Genomic DNA, 18847 nt, shown 5'->3' on the forward strand with positions numbered 1-18847 from the left:
ATGCAGATTAAAATTACCTCAACTTTCTAAGCACCTGGGTAGGCTTGTCTAAACTGGAATGTTTTTAGCAGGTGCCGAAAAGAGTACAGTACCTGCTTGGTCTCAATAGGCAGGGGGTTCCAAAGTGCAGGCGCTGCCACACTAAACTTACAAATGTGTGTGTGTGTGTGTGTGTGTGTGGCAATACTTTTATTAAGACCAACTAGAATGCCACAAAACAGTGAGCAAAAAGCTGGCTTGATGTTCAAGTCATAAAGTCAAGATGGAGTATCAGCTAAGGATGAGCTGTGAAGCTAAAAACAAATGAAAAAGTCAAAGAAGTCCACAATATTTTGCAAACAGATCCTCAGTAAAGATATGCTCCCTGATTTCTGAAGTTTCTGAATTTACAAATCCGTGTCACACCTGTAGCAGCGCCAATTCTACCAATGGAAGTGGCCTTGTGTGCCCATCATGTGCTATTGTGAGCATAATAGACATACACAGACATAATAAATGTGTTTGTTATTCGCTGTGTAAAACATATATAACAATGACGAACCAAAACAGGCGTGTGTATATATATCTTAAAGACTAATGAAAACACAGCAACACACAAATACGCACACACATATATACATTGAGAGAGAGCGACCAAAACTTCCTAAAAGGCGAAGTATATCCATCCACTTCAATATGGAGAAAATAGCTCAGCCGCCCCGCTCCCTACCCCCACACCAGCTGATTGCAGATGTTAAATCTCCTGCGTTGCAGAAGCGGAACCGTTGTCACCGGGCTGCTTGTTTCCTGGGGGGGACTAAAAAAAAGGTGCAACGCTGAGCGGCCAACGAGAGCGCGTTGCCATGGGAACCGCCCGCGTCCTGCAGAAACAGCAATGGCCGCCTGCGGGGAGGAAGGCGGGGAGCCCCGCTACGCTTTCCATCACCTCCCGCAAAAAAGCTTCCCAGTGCTGGAGAGCAGGGACACCCGAGACCGCCTCCTCAAGTGGTGGGGAGAAGCGGCCATTCCTCCTGCGGTTTCTCAGGCGGGGGGGGGGGAGGAAAGGGGGAGGGAAAAGTGGGGTGAAATGCAAAATGGGGGTCAGTCTTCTGGCTAGAGGCTGCCCTTAGGACTGTGGGAGGGGAAGGTGCGTTTCAGGATCAGGATTTAATCGAGAGGCTTCGCTGCTGTAATTGGAAATCTTTCAGCAAATCGTTGCTGGCATCCACCTCTGCTCCAGAACTTAAATCACTTTTCAAAAAATAAAATAAAATTCCACGTTAAAGTTTCTTTTATCATCATTTTTTTCCAGTGCAGAATCCCCTCATGCCTATTATTATTACATGAAGAATACAAGCCTGACGGACTTCTTTTTCTACATTCCGCAGGTCCATGGATGGCAGAATCGCTGCACAGGCATTCAGCTTTGATCAGAACTTCAAAGGCTACCAGAGGGATGATTTCATTATGGTAGTTAACCTAATCTGGTTTATTAGTTTAAAAGTGGGTTTCGTGGAGTTGGGAGGGATACCTAAGGGTCATCTAGGCCAACCCCAGGAATCGCAGCTGTTGCATCCAAGACAGATAGACATCTAACCTCTTGTTTAAAAACCTCCAGTGAATGAGAGTCCACCAGCTTTTGAGGTAGTCTGTAGATTTATAGGCCACTTTGGAATTTTGATTAAAATGTTCAAAGTGGTGTGTAATAAATATTACTAAAACGGAAGCAGCATTAAAATATCAAATGGCTAGAAGCACAACAGGGCAAAACAGCAGCATGCATTATTTTAAATACAACCATGTTTCCTACCCTGGTTTTGTAGACTGATCAGTTTAATTTGTGATATACATTTGCATTTTTAAATTTTAGTTTTTAGGATATTTTATTGAATGTGATTGTGTTTTTCTTGTTTTTATGTATGCTACTTAGTGATTTCTATTATATTAAGTAAGACAACATGTTTATTTATTTATTTTTTAAAAAGCTTGTTTCTCATTTCGCACAATACTTATTTTTTTGTTCACAAGAGTGCTTCTACAGGTCATTCAAATTGTGTGTGTGTGTGTGTGTGTGTTAAGGGGAAGAACTATACCTCTGTGCGAACTTGCAAACTGTGATTGTGTTTGCTCAGAAGCAGCTGGGCAGACCTGTCTCATTTATAAATAGACACGGGTATAAATCCTTCTCACGTTCCAGACGTTTATCTGTGGAGTGACTTGCAGCAGTAGTTTCATGAATGAAAACCCTAATTTGGTCAGCAATCTTGAATTTCAGACATTTGGAGAGGATTAGACAAATTTACCAAGGATGAAGCTGTCAATGGTTACTAGTTATTATGACTATGTCAGAGGCAGCACATCACTGATGAACAACAACAGAAAGGGGCTGTTTCCTCATGTTCTACTTGGGGGCTTCCTATAGACATATGTTTGGCTAGTGGGAAATATAGGACTGGTGGACCTCTGGTGCAGGGCCCCTTTATGGTCTTAAATCAAGCCAAAGCCACCTTATTTGATACATGTATCAAATTGGATAATAGAATCTGTTTAACTGCCAATTGTTATTCACTCTACTTCCAGGCCTTTTTTAATCATCCAGATGTTAACAGCAATTTGAAATTGATTTCCCCTTCTGGACAATGGACTACATTAGGTAAAAATAACAACTTTGGGACAACTTCTCTTTCAAATCCGTTTTCAGTGTGATAATTCCTTTTCATCTGCAAAATGACTTGCTGGTTCTAATGATGGTGTGATTGGTAGCGGTTATTTATATATTGCTTTTCAGGATACAGATCCTTCCAACACAGCTTATACCAAAATAGCATGAAGATACATTCATAAAATGACAATGAACAATATTAAAAGATTGTTAAATATTAAGTAACAATATTCAAACTTTTATTTAAATCCCTACTGTTGCTTGTGGTCTGTTAAAACATTTCTTGATCTGTTTACCGTTGAAAGGTGATGTAAAATGTATTAAATTTATATGATGAACATTATCGCCTGCATTTGCAGACATTAATGCATTGTCAGCTGTTTCCCTTTCATCTTAGTCTCTTCAAAAGAGTTCCTGATCTATTTATTTTTAAGATAGCCTTTAAGTTGGTTTTTTTTGGGGGGGGGGAGACTGAGTAAAAGTACCTCTTTCTGCATTGACATCTTTATTACTTCCTTTTTGTGGTTTCCTCAGCTTTGATACTACTGAATAAATAATTTTATATGAGCTGTTCATTATTATTTCATAATTGAAAATTGGGCAAGAGAACACTTGCATATTTCCTGTTCATTCCAGTCCAGTGAACAGAAGTTCTAAGAAGTTCTAAGCTGATCATGCCCAATGTGTGCTTGTTACATTTGCATACTGCTCTTCCTCAGGGCAACATTTTAGCCTGTGAGATAAGTGATCTACAAAGGCCACCCTATTGGGAATGGAACTACAGTACTTACAAAGAACATGAGAATGCTGTTGAAAATGGTGTATCCATGTAACCCCCCTTCCATCCCAAAGTGTCTAGTTCCACCTACCCTGTGTCCTCACGTCACAACATTTCACATTTCGTCATGCCTGCACCATTTCATTGGCTGCTTCACATTAAAATATGTTCACTGTGTGCTGGACTAGACATTAGGGAAGAGGGAAGAATTCTACACCAAGTTGGGAGTTTTGCCAACTTTTGTATGCTTTGTGACCTGCTTGTAATTGTCTTGGAATTTATCTTGCTTTCTCTTAACCAAACTCTATCCCTATTCCACCACACTGGGTCTAAAGGTAGTCATATTTTTCTTATGTAGTAAGTTGGGAAACATTTCAACAGGTTTAAAATGTTCCAAATTAAAATGTAACCTTGATAGTATTAAGCCACTTTGTTCAGATATGAAAATATAATCTTGGAGATTTGTAAATGCTATTGTGATTGTTCATTTGATTTCTGCCAAATGTTTCAGATACCAGTGTGAGAAAAATTGATGTCAAGAATATTCTGTGCAAGCAAGTTTCCATGTCATTTTTTGACCGATTATACTGTAAAGGGGTTGTTCGAGAAAGTGGAAGTATTGTAAAGTGTTTTGATGAATATCACGATGATATTCTCATTGCTGATGAGTTAAGAAAGGTTAGTACAAGTGTAGTTAACATCTGTCTTCTGTCTATTATTATTTTATAGTTTAATTATCATTTATTAGTCACTTTTTCTTGCCAGGGCAACCACATCGTTATCATGGATTGTGTGTTCATAAACAGCACTAAAGTGTTTTTTCTCAATTTTCTTTCGATTTTGCTATCATCTTCTGATGTCAGCATGTAGTTTCAGAGAACTGCATTTTGCAGCCAGTTTTATTACATATTGCGAAATATACAAGCCTTTTATGCTTGGAGCGTACTCCTACTCCTCCCTTTGACCAATTGTGGTGCAGAACAAGAAATTCACTTGCTCAGTTCCTTTTTGCCTCCACAGAGTCAAAACCTGATTGAGGTTCAGGAAGTGTTTCTATGTACAAAAAAAGCTCATCGTGATAAAATTAGGACGCGCTACTGCATCTTGACTGATGGTGACCTCCCTTGGTTTTGTGGGCTGGTATATAGACATTGCTCTTGAGGAAGACTGATAACTTAAGATGTGCTAGAGCAGTGAATAGCCTGTAGCTTTCTAGATGTTGCTGGACTTAAGCCAGTGGCGGATTTTGGGCCCTGTGGAATGCTAAAATTCAGCACCCCCCACCTCTCATGTTCCATCCTATAGCGTTGTTTTGGCACCCCCTGCAGTGCAGTGCCTAGTGCAACCACACCAGTCGTGCTACCTGTCCGGACCCAATGTCAGTGATGTTAACTCTTTATTCAGAGAAACAAAACAGCGCAGTCCTAGTGGTCACAGCAATGCTTCCCAGTCTTGCCCTAATGAAGCCGCTGTGAGGATTGCTTCCCACCACTCTCTAAGGCTCCTTCCCTGGTTCCGTCCCCAGCAAGCTGATGCTCCGTCGCCTTTTATCTCATTGCTCCACACTTTTCATTTCTCTGCGTGTTCTGGGAGATGGGAGAGGGGAACTGGTCGCAGCAGGAGGGGGAGACTCCCTGGATTCTTCAGCAGTCTGCCTCATCTCTGTCTGCCTCCCTCCCTCCCGCCTCCTGCCTCAACGAGTCTGGACTGCCCTCTGCCCCAGCCTCTTCCTGCCCACTAAAGCCTGTTGCCTCTTCAGCTTCCAACACCTTCTCTTCCCAGTCTTCTCTCTCTTCTCCCTCTGACCACACATTGTCCCAACATCAATCCCCCAGCTGCTGCCTCCCACTACTACTCTGCATCTAGCCAGTCTATGACGCCACCCTAGAACCGCCTCTGTTTAATCGTGGTGGAGGACACTGAATTTCCAGGGGCAAAAAAATGTTTTCTAGCAACTGGTGACTTTTTTTTTATGGGGCTAGATCCTGTTGACATATGTTTCAAAGTTGATGGCAGCTGTGCAGTTTGGTCAGTGATTGGGCCAGATTGTGGTCTAGATTCCCTGCTGCAGCACTGCATACTTTTCTTTTTTAACTATACACAAATTAATTACCAAATTTATTGCATATATATATATATATATATACACACACACACACACACACACACACACACACACAAACCACTGGGAATACAAAATAGTGTCTTTTTGTAATATAATATATAAAACATCATCCATATTACACTGTCTTTCCTCCTTGTCTCATGATAGGTACTTCTACTGGAAGATTCAGACCACTATGACTTATTTAGCCATTTAGACCGGGAGGAATTTCTCTTCTGTCTCTTTAAGCATCTTTGCCTTGGAGGAGCTCTTTGTCAATATGAAGATGAACTTGGTCCATACTTAGAAACCACAAAGGCTTTATATAAAGAACTTGTGAGGTGACTATGTTTTTGCTTTTTTAATGTGAATCTGATTTACTTACTTGTTCTACTTGTTGGCGTGATCATGGAAGGTGCTCTGGGGCAGGTTTCAGCTTTGCAATGGCATCATATATATGATCTAAGCAGGGCTGGGCAGGAAACAAGTTTGCAATGCTAGTATAAATGCCTAGTCTATTCCTGGTCATCTTATAAGGAACAACCTTGTCCACAGAAGATATGGGTAGAAGCTGGCTCCCAGGTAGAAAGCATACCCAATAAAGTTTATGAGTGTGATCCTATTCTAGCAATCTTCAAATTGAGCAGCAACATACAGAATTCCACTCCCACCCTTGCCATGGCTAGTTGGAGCACCAGTCCAAAAAGAAGCTTGGGAATAAGGGGTTCACAACATACTCTAAAAATCTTCTGGAGTCGTTTTCCTCCCTTTCCTTTTCATTTCTTAATTCCACCTTTTCCTCCATTTTTCCACTCAGATCTCCCAACACAGCTTAAAGCCATAACACCCTTAGGAAGACAGTGTTCACTCTTGGCTGCCATGACATTTTTCAATATTTTCCCACCCACTTGCTAGCCACTCTCTTCTGGAAGCTTTCCTTTCTCTTTTTTCTATTATGTTTCATGTTTTTACTTGTTGTTCTACTGCTCCTTCTTTGACCCTGAAGGTCTCATATGATCTTGTGTTCTATTAACTCTTTAGCTGCCAATCCATACAGTCTGTCTTGGACTCTAAGTTCTGACTGTTCCAGATGTCATTATTAAAACAGTTTATACTTTTTTGAATTTCAGTGTTCAAAAGGATCCTGAAACTAAGGAAATAAAAATAATATCTACCATTTTTAAAGTCTGCGCTTATGTAAGTATTTCATTAGGAGGAGGGGTACTAATCATGTAACCAAAAATACTTTCAGATATAAATTTCAAGCAAATTATGAAAAAAGACAGTCAAGCAAACACTGTTTGGGCATGATCAAGCCACAACAAAGTACTTTTACATCCCATTGATTTAATGGGTGAAATTGTTGTTATAACACTAAGCACTTAAGAACAAAAATTCACAGGAAATGTTATACACAAAACAATGCAAATTTCAATCACCATAATCTTTCAAAGACCTGTTGAAGATAAAATAATAAACAAAAATCATTACAAATAGCTGAGAAGTCATCCAACAAAATTGTGCATCTATTGACTACTTTAGTTCAATTTTTTAGAACATTTCAAAACCATAATTTGAGTTGGGTGACAAACCATGTTTCTTCTCATTGTCAAAAAAAGGCATAAAAATTATTAGAAATTATTGTTGTATTGTGTTTTCTCCTTTAAATCTTGTTAACATGTTAGTTTAGACATTGACACAAACTTCTTATGGCCAAAATGGGAGAGGTAAACATGTGCTACGATCACTCCCATCAAAACCAATGAGACATAAAAGTGCATAACGTTTGCTGAACCATGAGGATTTTTCTGCAAGATTTTTAAATTATTTTTTCTCAGTTTTTACATAACACTTTAAGAATGAGAACTACGATGGCTTTAGCTATGTTGGCATCCAATATATTACAGCACTTGATTGCATCCATTACTACAACTTACTTTTGTAAATCTGAGGACCATCTTGATGTGATTGTATAAATGGATGTTGCAGATTTGGACGTAACCTTTTCTATTTACACAACAATCTTCCAAGTTAAACTGGGTATTCTGCTTATGATCAGAAAATCTGTTTAAGGATACAGTTGCATTTCTGTCCTGCTTCTGTTTTGGAGTTGTTCTTCGATAAATTTCTCTTCAATGTCATCAAATGCTTGTGGGAGCCCAGCCATGAGTCATTGTATCTAAGTCTGCATCCGAAAAGAAGAAATAGAAAATGACAAATATTCTAGTCGTAAGACACAGGTGAAAGAAAGCTGTCTTGGTCACTCTTGCTATGTGATTTTTTAACAACAGCTGAGAATCTAACCTTAGTCCCAGAGTGCAAATCATGTAACAAATGTTTGACCACCCACCTGCAGTCAAAGAGGATGATAAAAGGTTTTCTGTTTAAAATGATAGATTCTTTTATAAGATTCTGTAGAAACTTTGCTGAAGAGGACTGTATAATAGCTATATAATGATGTTTGGCTCATCATTCTGTTAATCATCAACCCAACCCATTTCTCAAGATTTCAATCCACTGTGAACATTATTATCATTTATAGTACTGTGAGCCTTAAGTACATATGATGCTGCTTTATACTAACACAGACCATCAATCCATCTAGTTCAGTATTGTCTATAGTGCCGGGCAGTGGCTTTCTAGAGAGAGGGGGGTCTTTCCTAGCTGTGCGTACAGATGCCAGGGGATTAAAGTTGGTACCTGTTGGACGCAGAGCACTCCATTCCCCTCACAAAGCTACAGTTCCCAGAGTGGTTGAACAATCAATACCTCTTCCCAGCAAACTCTGGAAATTATAGCTCCGTGAGGGGAGTAGAGGTCTAACAATTATCAGCAACCTTAACCATAGTTCCCAGTATTTTTTTGGAGGAAGCCATGACTCTTTAAAGTGCTTTAATACTGCATTAAATGTATTGTGCAGATGGTGCCTCTGTTTAAATTATATTGGGCGTCTTCAATGATAGTCCTAGTCAGAGCAGATGTATTGAAAATAATTTCAGTGGGTCTGCTCTGAGTAGAATTAGATGGACCCAACCCAATATTTCTAACTGCATTTATACATTATTAATTAGAATATGCAAATTTTGTGCACACCTATTTCCAATTTTTGCCCTCTTTCTTCCTTGGGCAATGGCCAATGCAGTAAGTAGGGGGGAAATTCTATTTTGCCTGGCCACAAACATCTTCAGATACCAGAATTTCAAGGACTTTACATAGACTGAACACATTTCTCAAAAAGGCAAATCAGACAAAGAATTTCATTTTAACCTATGGTTTTAAAAGTATTCCGCTATGGGGAAGAGCAAGGTATTTTTATGGCTTCCATGTCAAACTGGATTTCAATATAAAAAGGTAAAGGTACCCCTGCCTGTACGGGCCAGTCGTGTCCGACTCTAGGGTTGTGTGCCCATCTCACTTAAGAGGCCGGGGGCCAGCGCTGTCCGGAGACACTTCCGGGTCACGTGGCCAGCGTGACGAAGCTGCTCTGGCGAGCCTGCACCAGTGCAGCACACGGAAACGCTGTTTACCTTCCCGCTATAAAGCAGTACCTATTTATCTACTTGCACCCGGGGGTGCTTTCGAACTGCTAGGTGGGCAGGAGCTGGGACCGAAAGACAGGAGCTCACCCCACCACGGGGATTTGAACTGCCGACCATGCAATTGGCAAGTCCTAGGCACTGAGGTTTTACCCACAGCGCCACCAGCGTCCCCGCGGTTTTAAAAGTATTCCACTATGGGGAAGAGCAAGGTATTTTTATGGCTTCCATGTCAAACTGGATTTCAATATAGGTAGCCTCAAATAAAATGCAGACCTATAGAATTTTAAATGCTGCCAACCAGATAAAGAAAACCCATTCAATGAAACAACTTCTCCTTTTTTAAGGACTAGCATTTGCCTTTCTAAGTAGCATGTGAAAATGCCCTTAGTTTACTTCCCTAAGGAAAGAGAATAATAGTCACTTACTTGCAGTTTGCATGTCAATGAGATAAGAAAATGGAGTTGCATACCTTAATGGTTATACATCTAAGAAAAACTTAAGAACAACTTTAGAAATTGTGAGACACTGTAAAACTCTCAAGTTAGATTCAGTAAGAGATAATGAGGATGATGATGATGATGATGATGATAATAATAATAATAATTAATAATAATAATAATAATAATAATAATAATAATAATAATAATAATTTATTTATACCCCACCCATCTGGCTGGGTTTACAGATTCAGTTGATATGAGGGTTACAAGATAACACTAGTATTTGAGGTTTGGTTTTGCAAAAACAGAGTACCTCTACAGCTATAGATTTTGCATTTCCCTAAGCAAAACTTTGATTTAGATACTGCTAAAATCAGCACCCAGCGTGCCTGAAGAACCAGCATTTTCAGTGTGGACAGCTTGCAGATTTGAAGTTCAGTGTTAATTTATTTTACTCTGTCTCTACCAAAAGGTCCAATGCAACTAGCAAACTTGATAATAAGATATCAGAACTTTCCATTGCAAAATGTATAAAAGGTATAAAAGCCATGAGATAAAACATAAGCTATAATAATAGGACAAGGCCATGAAAATAGCAGCAGCATTGTTAGTCAAAATGTCAACAGATGAGTATCCTTAATAGAGCTACGAAAAGAGTTGTAGAAAGGTATCTCTAAAGAGGATGACCTTTGCCATCCAGCAAAACACCATAAGAGTGATCAGTAGTATTTCTACTATACTGTTTTTATACTACTGTATTTAATATAATATGGTGTAGCCATTTCTATTTTAAAGTGTAAGTGTGTGTGTGTGTGTGTGTGTGTGCGTGCATGCACATGCGTGCATGGGGGTGGAAGGTGGGGAAATTGATGTAAATAGGCAGCAGTTTTGTCCCAAATAATCAGGAATAATTATAGTATGTAGCAAAAACATACTCAGATTTGTTAGCATAGTAGTAGAGTTAGCTTCAGGAAACCCATAATTAGGAGCAACTTAGCAATCTGTTTAGAATGTTCCTTTGGCCAATAGGGCCTAAAAAGACTTGTGTGACACTCAAAGAGGCACTGCATCCTTATTGGTCTTACCTGCAAAGTCAAGAAACCCAGATCAGCACTGTTGCTCTCCCTGATTCCCCTCCTAAAAACTAATTTACTGTATTGGCCTGAATATAAGCCGCACCCGAATATAAGCCACTCCATTCCTCGCTGCTCCTGGCCACATACTGTGTGTGTGTGTGTGTGTGTGTGTGTGTGTGTGTGTGTGTGGATTCATTCCCTGCGCTTGCAGTCATGGGATTGTTTTTATCACATGAGGGTGTATGTTTTCATTCCACATAGTGGGAAGTGATGGAGACAGGATGTTTGCATTACTGTGTTCCGTGAAGTAGGACGCTTGTCTTTCTCTCTTTCCTGTTTGATGCTAATGAGGAAGGAGACGAGTTAGAATGCTCCTAGTGTATTATATGTAAATAAAGTAGTTTAGCCAAAATGCTGCGCTACTGAGTCTGGAACGCTGACTGCCCATACTCTGCTTTTCCTGACGTGTGCTGATGCCTCTGAGGCATCAGTCGCTGTGATGTTTGGCCTGGAGAAAGACTTTGAGTCTCCCGAACGACCAACCAGGAGGGAGAGAACATGCCAGCTGGGCATGTGTCTCTGCTGGATACCTACTTGTGTGTAGCGCCTCCTGACAGGGGGAGCCATGCTGTGTTGCCGGCAACCTTTCCCCTTCCTCACTCTCTCCCTTCCTGGCCTTGGGGGAGAGGACGGGGGACAACGCGCAGGGTGGGCGCCGCTTTGCTGCGCTCCTGGCGCTGTTTGCCCTGTGTTCCTGGCTGCAAAGCGTAAGCTGCACTTTACCTTTTCACGGTCGGAATTTGGGGGGGAAAGTGAGGCTTATATTCATACCAATTCGGTATTTTTGCCCCTGCTGTTGAAAGACATTAATCAGTGCTGTAGTAGCGCTCCTTGTAGTCCCACAACTGACAGTACAGCACCTTCACCTGCAATATTTCTGGCTCTCCGCTGGGTGATATTTGCCTGGAAAAGATGCTTCCATGGTCCCCTTTCATGCAGCAGTTCTTGCTAAGAGATGGAGACAGCTCTGTCTTTGGACTTAGTTCTGCCAGCACTCTCCCATTAACTGCAGTCTCTTGTCTCCCCTCTTTCCTCCTCAGCTGCCTCTGTTCCCTATGTAGCAGAAATGAGGGCAGGGGAAATGTGAGACAACTGACCACTACCAGTCCAAGCCACTTCCAGCCCGGTTGTGCTGATAATCTTTTCAGGTTACCTGCAGTGCAGAGCTGATGTGATGAGCCCCAATAGTATCTGATCTCCCACATGTGGTTTACTGAAACAAGCCAAATTCAAACAGAACAGAGCCAAAGAGCTGTGCATGCTTAATCCCATTTAAGTCAGGCTTTGTAGTATTCAGGATGAATTTGTATCACACATTAGTACCTTATATTAATGTTAAATATTTCGTCTTCTAGGATGCTCATGGCCTTTGTTACCCATCATCCAACATCCATGAACAGAATTTTGCCTATTTGATTATGAATCCTTTGAAACGACACATCTATGTTTTGTACCACTCTTTTGGTGAAGCTTGTTTTTATAATTGACTCTCTTCTCAGATATATTTGATTATTAGAGGGGTTGTTTTTTTAAGTGTAGCTTTAATGAATTATATTAATATTTAATAAATAATAATAACTTGTCAAGATTCTGTTATTTATAGTGAAATCTATTTATCTAGACATTGGGGGCACTGATATTGATTTTGCACACATGCTATTTGTATTATTGTTAAAAACTGTAAGGCCATACCAATACTTGCAGAATATATTCTCTAAAATGTTTTGGTGCTCCTGTATTGACTAATATTCTGCTGTTACAAAGTTTTCTTTTTAAAACTAGGTTGTTGCATTGATACATTTTAACTTTATTTATTTTATATTTTAAAAAAACTAGCTTAATAAATTACTGATTGAAAAAAAGAGCCTGTATTATTTCCTAAACATGTTTTGGGTTACAGAATGTCCTTCTATATTTTTCTACCTATTAAGAGGTGTAACATTTCCAAACTCGTATTCCTGTGAGAAAGAAGTCTCTTATTTTGAGATAAAAGGATGCACTTTTAAAGGGATATTGTGATTCTGTCAGTCCAATTTGCAAGCTCTGATGACTTTTCTTGACTACTCTTAACGCACCTTGAAGACAGTATGGAAACTGCAGCTAGCACAAAATGGTGGTACGAGGGTACTGATTGGCACAGCCATTTAAAACCTGTTCTACAGGATCTGCACTGGCTGCCTATATTGTAGTATGTCCAATTCAAGGTATGGATGTTAAAATACAAAGCTGAGAATGACTTGGTACTTAGGCACTTGATGGAGCACCTCTTTCCATACCAGTCGGCCCAGGCTTTGAGTTTGGAAGAGGAGTGCTTTCTCGCTTTCCCATGGAGTGCTGCTCCATGTGGAGATGAAGGTTAGGACCTTCTCTATGGTTGGCCCCAGATATGGAACTCCTTCCTTTGGAGCAGGCTTCGTCAAACCCAGCCCTCCAGATGTTTTGAGACTACAATTCCCATCATCCTTGACCACTGGTCATGCTAGCTAGGGATCATGGGAGTTGTAGGCCAAAAACATCTGGAGGGCCAAGTTTGAGGAAGCCTGCTTTGGAGACACAGAAGGCAACTCAGACTCATCAGGAATGTAGCTAGCTCAAGACATTTCTGTTTACCCAGGCGTATGATGGGTTTGGTTAACCCGCTCTGGATCAAAAGGCTGTGTTGTGCTTAGAGATGGGAAGGCCTGGGAAAATTTGGGGGGGGGGGACCAGGTTTTTTCTGGTTTTTCCCAAAGCTGGGGTTTTTTTTAAAAAAAAATTAAAAAAACCAGTTTGATATAGTTTGAATATTCCACACACTTTCCCCCTCTTTTCCACCCCCGGAAAAAAAATGGCTTTGGGAAAAATGAAAACAAAACAAAACAAAAAACTGCCCCCAAATTTTTCCAGTCCCCCCCCCACCTTCCCATCTCTAGTTGTACTGTAGCCTATTTACTGAGCTTTTGGGGGGGGGGGTTAACCATCATATTACTTTAACTTGCTTTTTGACTGCTGTGTAAACTGCTTTGTGAGCATGTGTGGTGTTAAAAGTGGCCTATAAATATTGGAAATAAAAACCTTATGGCCTTTAATCATTATAAATAATAACAATAATAATAACAATAGCAGTACGTAGCTTTTGTATAGCACTTTCAAGTGCTCAAAGTGCTTCACAAGCATTTTCTAGTTGCAATCCTTACAACTCTGTAAGTTAGGTAACTTCACCGAAGAGAGTAGGATAAGATAGTTCAGGCTTGCACAATCTGTAGTAATTTTCTTAAAACTATTTAGTATTGTTTCTCTGTATGAAAATAGCCCTCCCTTTAAGGACACTGAAGGCAGGACTGCCTGTAGTAACTCACAATGTTTATATGCTGAAGTAAGCTCCACTGATTTCAATGGTACTTCTTTTATTACAACTTTATTTTGGTGCTTTAGTTTGTGACCTACTTCTCAGGCAGTTTCTCCTCCCACCCACACTCCTTAAAGAAACTTTTCGCCATTTGCTTGTAAACAATGGGAATTTCCTTTTGGAAGATTTCTTGTATGGCTTTGCTGACACTATTGATGGCCAAGAGCGAGTTCAGATGGTTTCGTAACCCCATTTTATAATGAATTGCAAATATGTTTTATTTGCAAGATATAATTGCCCAGGAGTGGGGTAAGTGGCTTGATGTCACCCAACTAGGAGGGACTCACATCATCAACATTTTATTTGTATGCCGCCTTTCCATAGTTAAAACAATGCTCAAGATTTACATAATTACCAACATAACAAAAGTCATAAGCAATAGATAAAACACATCAAAAAGTACACAACCAAATAGAAAACATTTTCCACATAAATCATAAAATCTAAAACTAAGAATACAGCATTCATATCAATCACAATTTAAAAATGACAGATAAAAAAATCCTCTGATTGTAGTAGGCCTCTCTGATCAATAGCTCATCACTGTCTAGTTGCAATGTATTTGCATGTGATGACATGGCAAATTCCCCATCTTCGGATGCGATCAGTTTAATATAGCTTGCAGATTATCCAGCTTCTACAGCCTGTTGCTGCTTTGGCTGCAAAAAGCCTATGTTGTCTAAAATGCTTCTCAAGTAGCCAGTCATTTTATGGATGCATTGTTATAAAGTCTCTAGCTGTATCCCCACCATCTCCGGCTGGGACTGGAAATGCCCCATTTGAAACCCCAGAGAGTTACTGCCAATAGAGAGTACTCTGAGCTAGATGGTCTATACCGCAGCTTCATACAGTATTCTAAATTTTGGACTACAGGCAGTAAATTAGACAAGAATGCAGCAGAGGTTCTCACACTCCTGCCCCCTGCAGACTACTTGAAAACTACAGGCGTATCAGTGGACCATTTAAAAAAAAATCACTTTGTATAAATCAAAGCTGATTCATAACGTCATATTTATAATTGCCATCTTTGCAATGCGATGGATTTGTGAGCAAATGCCTGTGTAGTCAAGTGTAGTACAAGTATCTGTTAACTTGAAGTACAGTACCACTTTGCTAAAGCTAAGTTTTACTCAGAGTAGATCCATAGACGTTAACAGACCCAACTTAAATCACACTCATTAATTTCAGGGGATCTACTCTGAAAGAAAAGAAAAAACTTAGTGGGATACTATTTTACCTTTTCTAACTTGTTTGGTTTTTTTTTTTTTTTTTAAATCGGACTGCACCAGAACCCTGTTCTTAACCAAACACAAACGCACAAAGGCCTAGGGCTCTTTCTTCGCCTCTGGTCATCTGCCTTTGGTCCGAAGAACTTCAATCTCTGCTATCAGAAAAAGAAACAAACCAAAGCGAAAACAGATGCACCTGAAGTTTGGGACCGTCGCAGGAGACAAGAGGCTTGCAATGCTGTCTGCGTGTGGGCTGAAACTTTTCCTTGCACTTGTCTGTCCGTCCCCCCCCAGCTCCCGTGTCAAGGAGGGTGTGAGTGTGTGCTTGTGACTCTGGTTCTGGTGGGGGCTAAAGGAAGAAGAGCTCTGGCCTTTTTCTGCAGCCCATTTTGGGGGACGGGGAGGCGTTGCAGCAGCTTGCACCGCTGTCAAGGGAAGAAGGGGCGCCCTGATTTCTCCCTCCCCCCCCCAAGTGGAGCCTGTGCTGTGATTAGGGTCTCGTTTCCTTCCCTCATCCATCCCCCCCTCACCCGTTCTGGTGCGGGAGAGGGAGGGGGAAACCCAACCACCCCCAACTTCCCCTCCTCCCCGTCTCCGTGGGAGGGATGGAAAACCTCTTTCTTTTAAAGCGAAGTCCTGTAAAAACCCGCAGGTTGCCGGACAACATTCGCGACGGGAAACAGCCGCGCGGGCGGGCGCGGGAAACCGAGAAAACGCACCGACCACGCCGGGGGTGCTGTGTGTTTGTGGGGGGGGGGGAGAGAGAGACGTAGAGTAAAAAGTGGAGAGAGGGCGGGGAAGAAGAGAAAAAACTGGAAGGGGCGGGGGGGGGGGGAGAAAGAATGTCCTCTCTCTAAAATCCAGCGCGGCCGGGCGCGAGAAGTCCAGCAGCGGGAGAAGGAGGAGGATCCATCGCCCCCCCACCCTCGCCGGCTGGGCTGCGTTAAAGTCCCGCCGGATTCGGCGCGGGCGGGCTCTCGCTGGGCGGAGCTGGCTCGGGCGGGCGCGTCTCAGAACTTTTGTTTGGCGGTGTTTGTGCGCGGATCCGGCGGCGGCGGCGGCGCGCGGGACGAGATTCCTCCGAAATATATCGAGAGAGATATATATAAAAGTTCTCCTTCTCCTTCTCCTCGCCGTGTTGGCTTGAGGGGCTGCGTCGCGCTGCTGCGTGTGGAGGAGGCGCAAACTCGCAGGAACTTTTTAAAGGAGGAGGAGGAGGCGGCGGCGGGGGATGCGGGACGGAGAGCGCGGAGCTGCGGCCGCCTGAGAGAGAGACCGAGCGAGCGAGCGAGCGAGAGAGGAGTCGGGGGGGACGGGAGCCCGCCGCCGCCGCCGCCGCCATGGACGCCGCCGGGCAGCCCCCGCAGTCGGCCTCTCAGCAACCGGGGCAGCAGCAGCAGCAGCCTCCTCCGCCCCCCAATTCTTCGGGGCAGCCCCCTCCTCAGGCGCCGCCGCCGCCGCCTCAGCAGCCCGCCGCCGTCTCCGGCCCACCCCCGGCCGGCCACCAGATCGTGCACGTCCGCGGCGACTCGGAGACGGACCTGGAGGCTCTCTTCAACGCCGTCATGAACCCCAAGGGCGCCAACGTCCCCCACACGCTGCCCATGAGGCTCCGGAAGCTGCCCGACTCTTTCTTCAAGCCGCCCGAGCCCAAGGCCCACTCCCGCCAGGTGAGCGAGGTTGGGGGTGCGAGAGAGAGAGAGAGAGAGAGAGAAACTTCCCTGTTTGGGTGTGTGGGGGGGTAATTAGGATATTATTAAAAAATCTTGTTTTCATTTATTAATAGTTTGATTTGTTTGTGCCCCGCCTTTCCCTCCCCTCCCCCCCCACAAGGACTCAAGGCGGCTTACAAAAATCTATCTTAAGAACAGCGGCGGGGAATGGGTGGGAATCATTTAAAAGCGAGCAAACATGGGTAGGATTAAAAGCTGTATTATCTATATTTATTTGTAGAGAAAGGGCTGTCTTCTGCTCACACACCACTTCTTGAAACACCCCACCCCCCCAATCTCACTTTCCATAAACTTTTGTCGGCTGCCTTTGAATGGGCTGCATGGAAAAGGCTGTATTTTAAGAATAAAGTGGTTAAAGAACAATAGTAGCAACATGCTCTCTTTCTCCCTCCCTCTTTCTTTCTCTCTCTCTCTCTCCCTCTCTCCCCCTCTCTCCCTTCTTCGCACCTCACCATGAACTCCAGATAGGGAATAGTTTTTTTGTTACAGTGTAACACTGTTAGGGGTCTACTCAGAAGTAAATCTCAGTTTCAATAGGGTCAAGCTACCTGAAGGGAAGGGGGTAGAGCAGCCTTGCCTATGACCCGAGTTCTGTGTTTCATTGGGGTGTACAAAATCATGAATCAAAGTTAATGATATACTGTGTTTCAGAGTTCAGTGCAGATTGTCTTGCACCATACTGGTAGGAGTATGATTAAAAAATAAATAAATCATTGTTTCTCGCCGCCTGTGATCCTCTTCATCATCATCATCATCATCATCTAACATTTGCAAGTGATGTTTTGTTGGGTAAGATGGATGAAAAAAGGCACGTCTTTGCCCCAAGGAGCTTGCAGTCTAAATGCTGACAGAGGATGACACAACAGGGTAAATAAAGGGAGGAAAGGAAAACCAGAGTTAAGGATGTCAGGAGAAAAATCATGGGCAGATGCAGTTACATACTGCTTTTCAGGTAAAAACAAGTGTAGCCTTGCCTCCTCTTCATGGCTGATGACAGCCTTTACACACACTTTTCTTGTATTTCTTGTGGGGGGGGAGGGGTTATTCAGAACTGAACACTTGCATGATGTTTACCTGGATTTTTGCCATGTGTAGACATTAGGAAGCTGCCATATATTGCTAAATAAATGGGTGCAGGTATGTATTGATTTATTAGATTTGTATCTTGCTTTAAAAAAAAAATAAACTCACTAGGCAACATACAAGGTACATGGGTCCACCCAACAGATATAGAACAATAATTTGTAAAGCATATACAGCAAAAATAATAAATGAAAGTAGCAAGTAGACAAAAGTACATTAAACACAGTAAGTGGTCTTACAACTACAGTCATCGTCCCCAGTAAAACCTTAAAACTACAGTACAACCACAGTAAACTAGCACCACATATTTCACAATCTCATTACCATAAAGCCACAGCAAACAAATAGGTTTTCAGGGCCTGCTTAAGAAGGTTTGAAGAGATGGCGCTTCTGTAGCAAAATGAACATTTGTATGCTTCCTATGTGCAACTGTATATACAGGTGTTTGCTTTTCCTACTTGAGAGTACAAAAATGCTGTGGGTGAGGCAGCCCTGAGCCTTAAGGAAAAGGGTTTCCAGGTCAGAGGGCGTGACTTCCAGGCAGCTTGATCCTGTGTATCTGACACTTAAAGACGTAAATACCCGCCTATGACTACTTTGCTAGTTGGGAAGTTGCCTACACACAGCCAGAGTTTGTGTGTGTATTCGGTTACTGATTTATTTATTTTTTACGTGAAAAGCACTTCATAGTTTTGTTTCCTTTCAGTTGTCTGAGGTATTCAACACCCGTTCCTAGTTTTTCAGGAAAGGCGAGAATAATTTATCTCATAATTATT

The 18847-nt window shown here is 42.1% G+C and overlaps 2 protein-coding genes and 1 long non-coding RNA gene across 10 annotated transcripts in view; 2 read left to right on the forward strand and 1 right to left on the reverse strand.

Moving 5' to 3' along the window:
* Positions 1 to 830: 830 nt before the first annotated feature.
* On the forward strand, positions 831 to 12509 carry CFAP300 (cilia and flagella associated protein 300). The gene is made up of 7 exons (XM_081860749.1): positions 831 to 987; positions 1368 to 1449; positions 2560 to 2632; positions 3931 to 4097; positions 5692 to 5864; positions 6654 to 6720; positions 11994 to 12509. The coding sequence occupies exons 1-7, from the start codon at positions 875 to 877 to the stop codon at positions 12123 to 12125; spliced, it is 807 nt and encodes a 268-aa protein (XP_081716875.1). The 5' UTR covers positions 831 to 874; the 3' UTR covers positions 12126 to 12509.
* On the reverse strand, positions 7178 to 11986 carry LOC309341320. Its single transcript, XR_014156206.1, has 2 exons — positions 10438 to 11986; positions 7178 to 7708 (listed from the first exon to the last, which is right to left on the reverse strand). It is a non-coding gene; the product is annotated as an uncharacterized lncRNA (long non-coding RNA).
* A 3605-nt stretch (positions 12510 to 16114) lies between the features above and the next one.
* YAP1 (Yes1 associated transcriptional regulator) overlaps positions 16115 to 18847 on the forward strand; it is a 78038-nt gene continuing 75305 nt past the window's right edge. The window contains exon 1 of one of the 8 annotated variants that reach the window (XM_081860501.1): positions 16115 to 16925. In XM_081860501.1, the coding sequence (XP_081716627.1) occupies positions 16596 to 16925 (330 nt within the window). In that variant the 5' untranslated portion in view covers positions 16115 to 16595. The remainder of the gene's footprint in view (positions 16926 to 18847) is intronic. The other 7 variants (XM_081860499.1, XM_081860502.1, XM_081860497.1 and 4 more) reach the window with 7 other exon arrangements.

The sequence above is a fragment of the Podarcis erhardii genome (assembly GCF_964252035.2).
Source record: "Podarcis erhardii genome assembly, chromosome: 4".
NCBI lineage: Eukaryota > Metazoa > Chordata > Lepidosauria > Squamata > Lacertidae > Podarcis > Podarcis erhardii.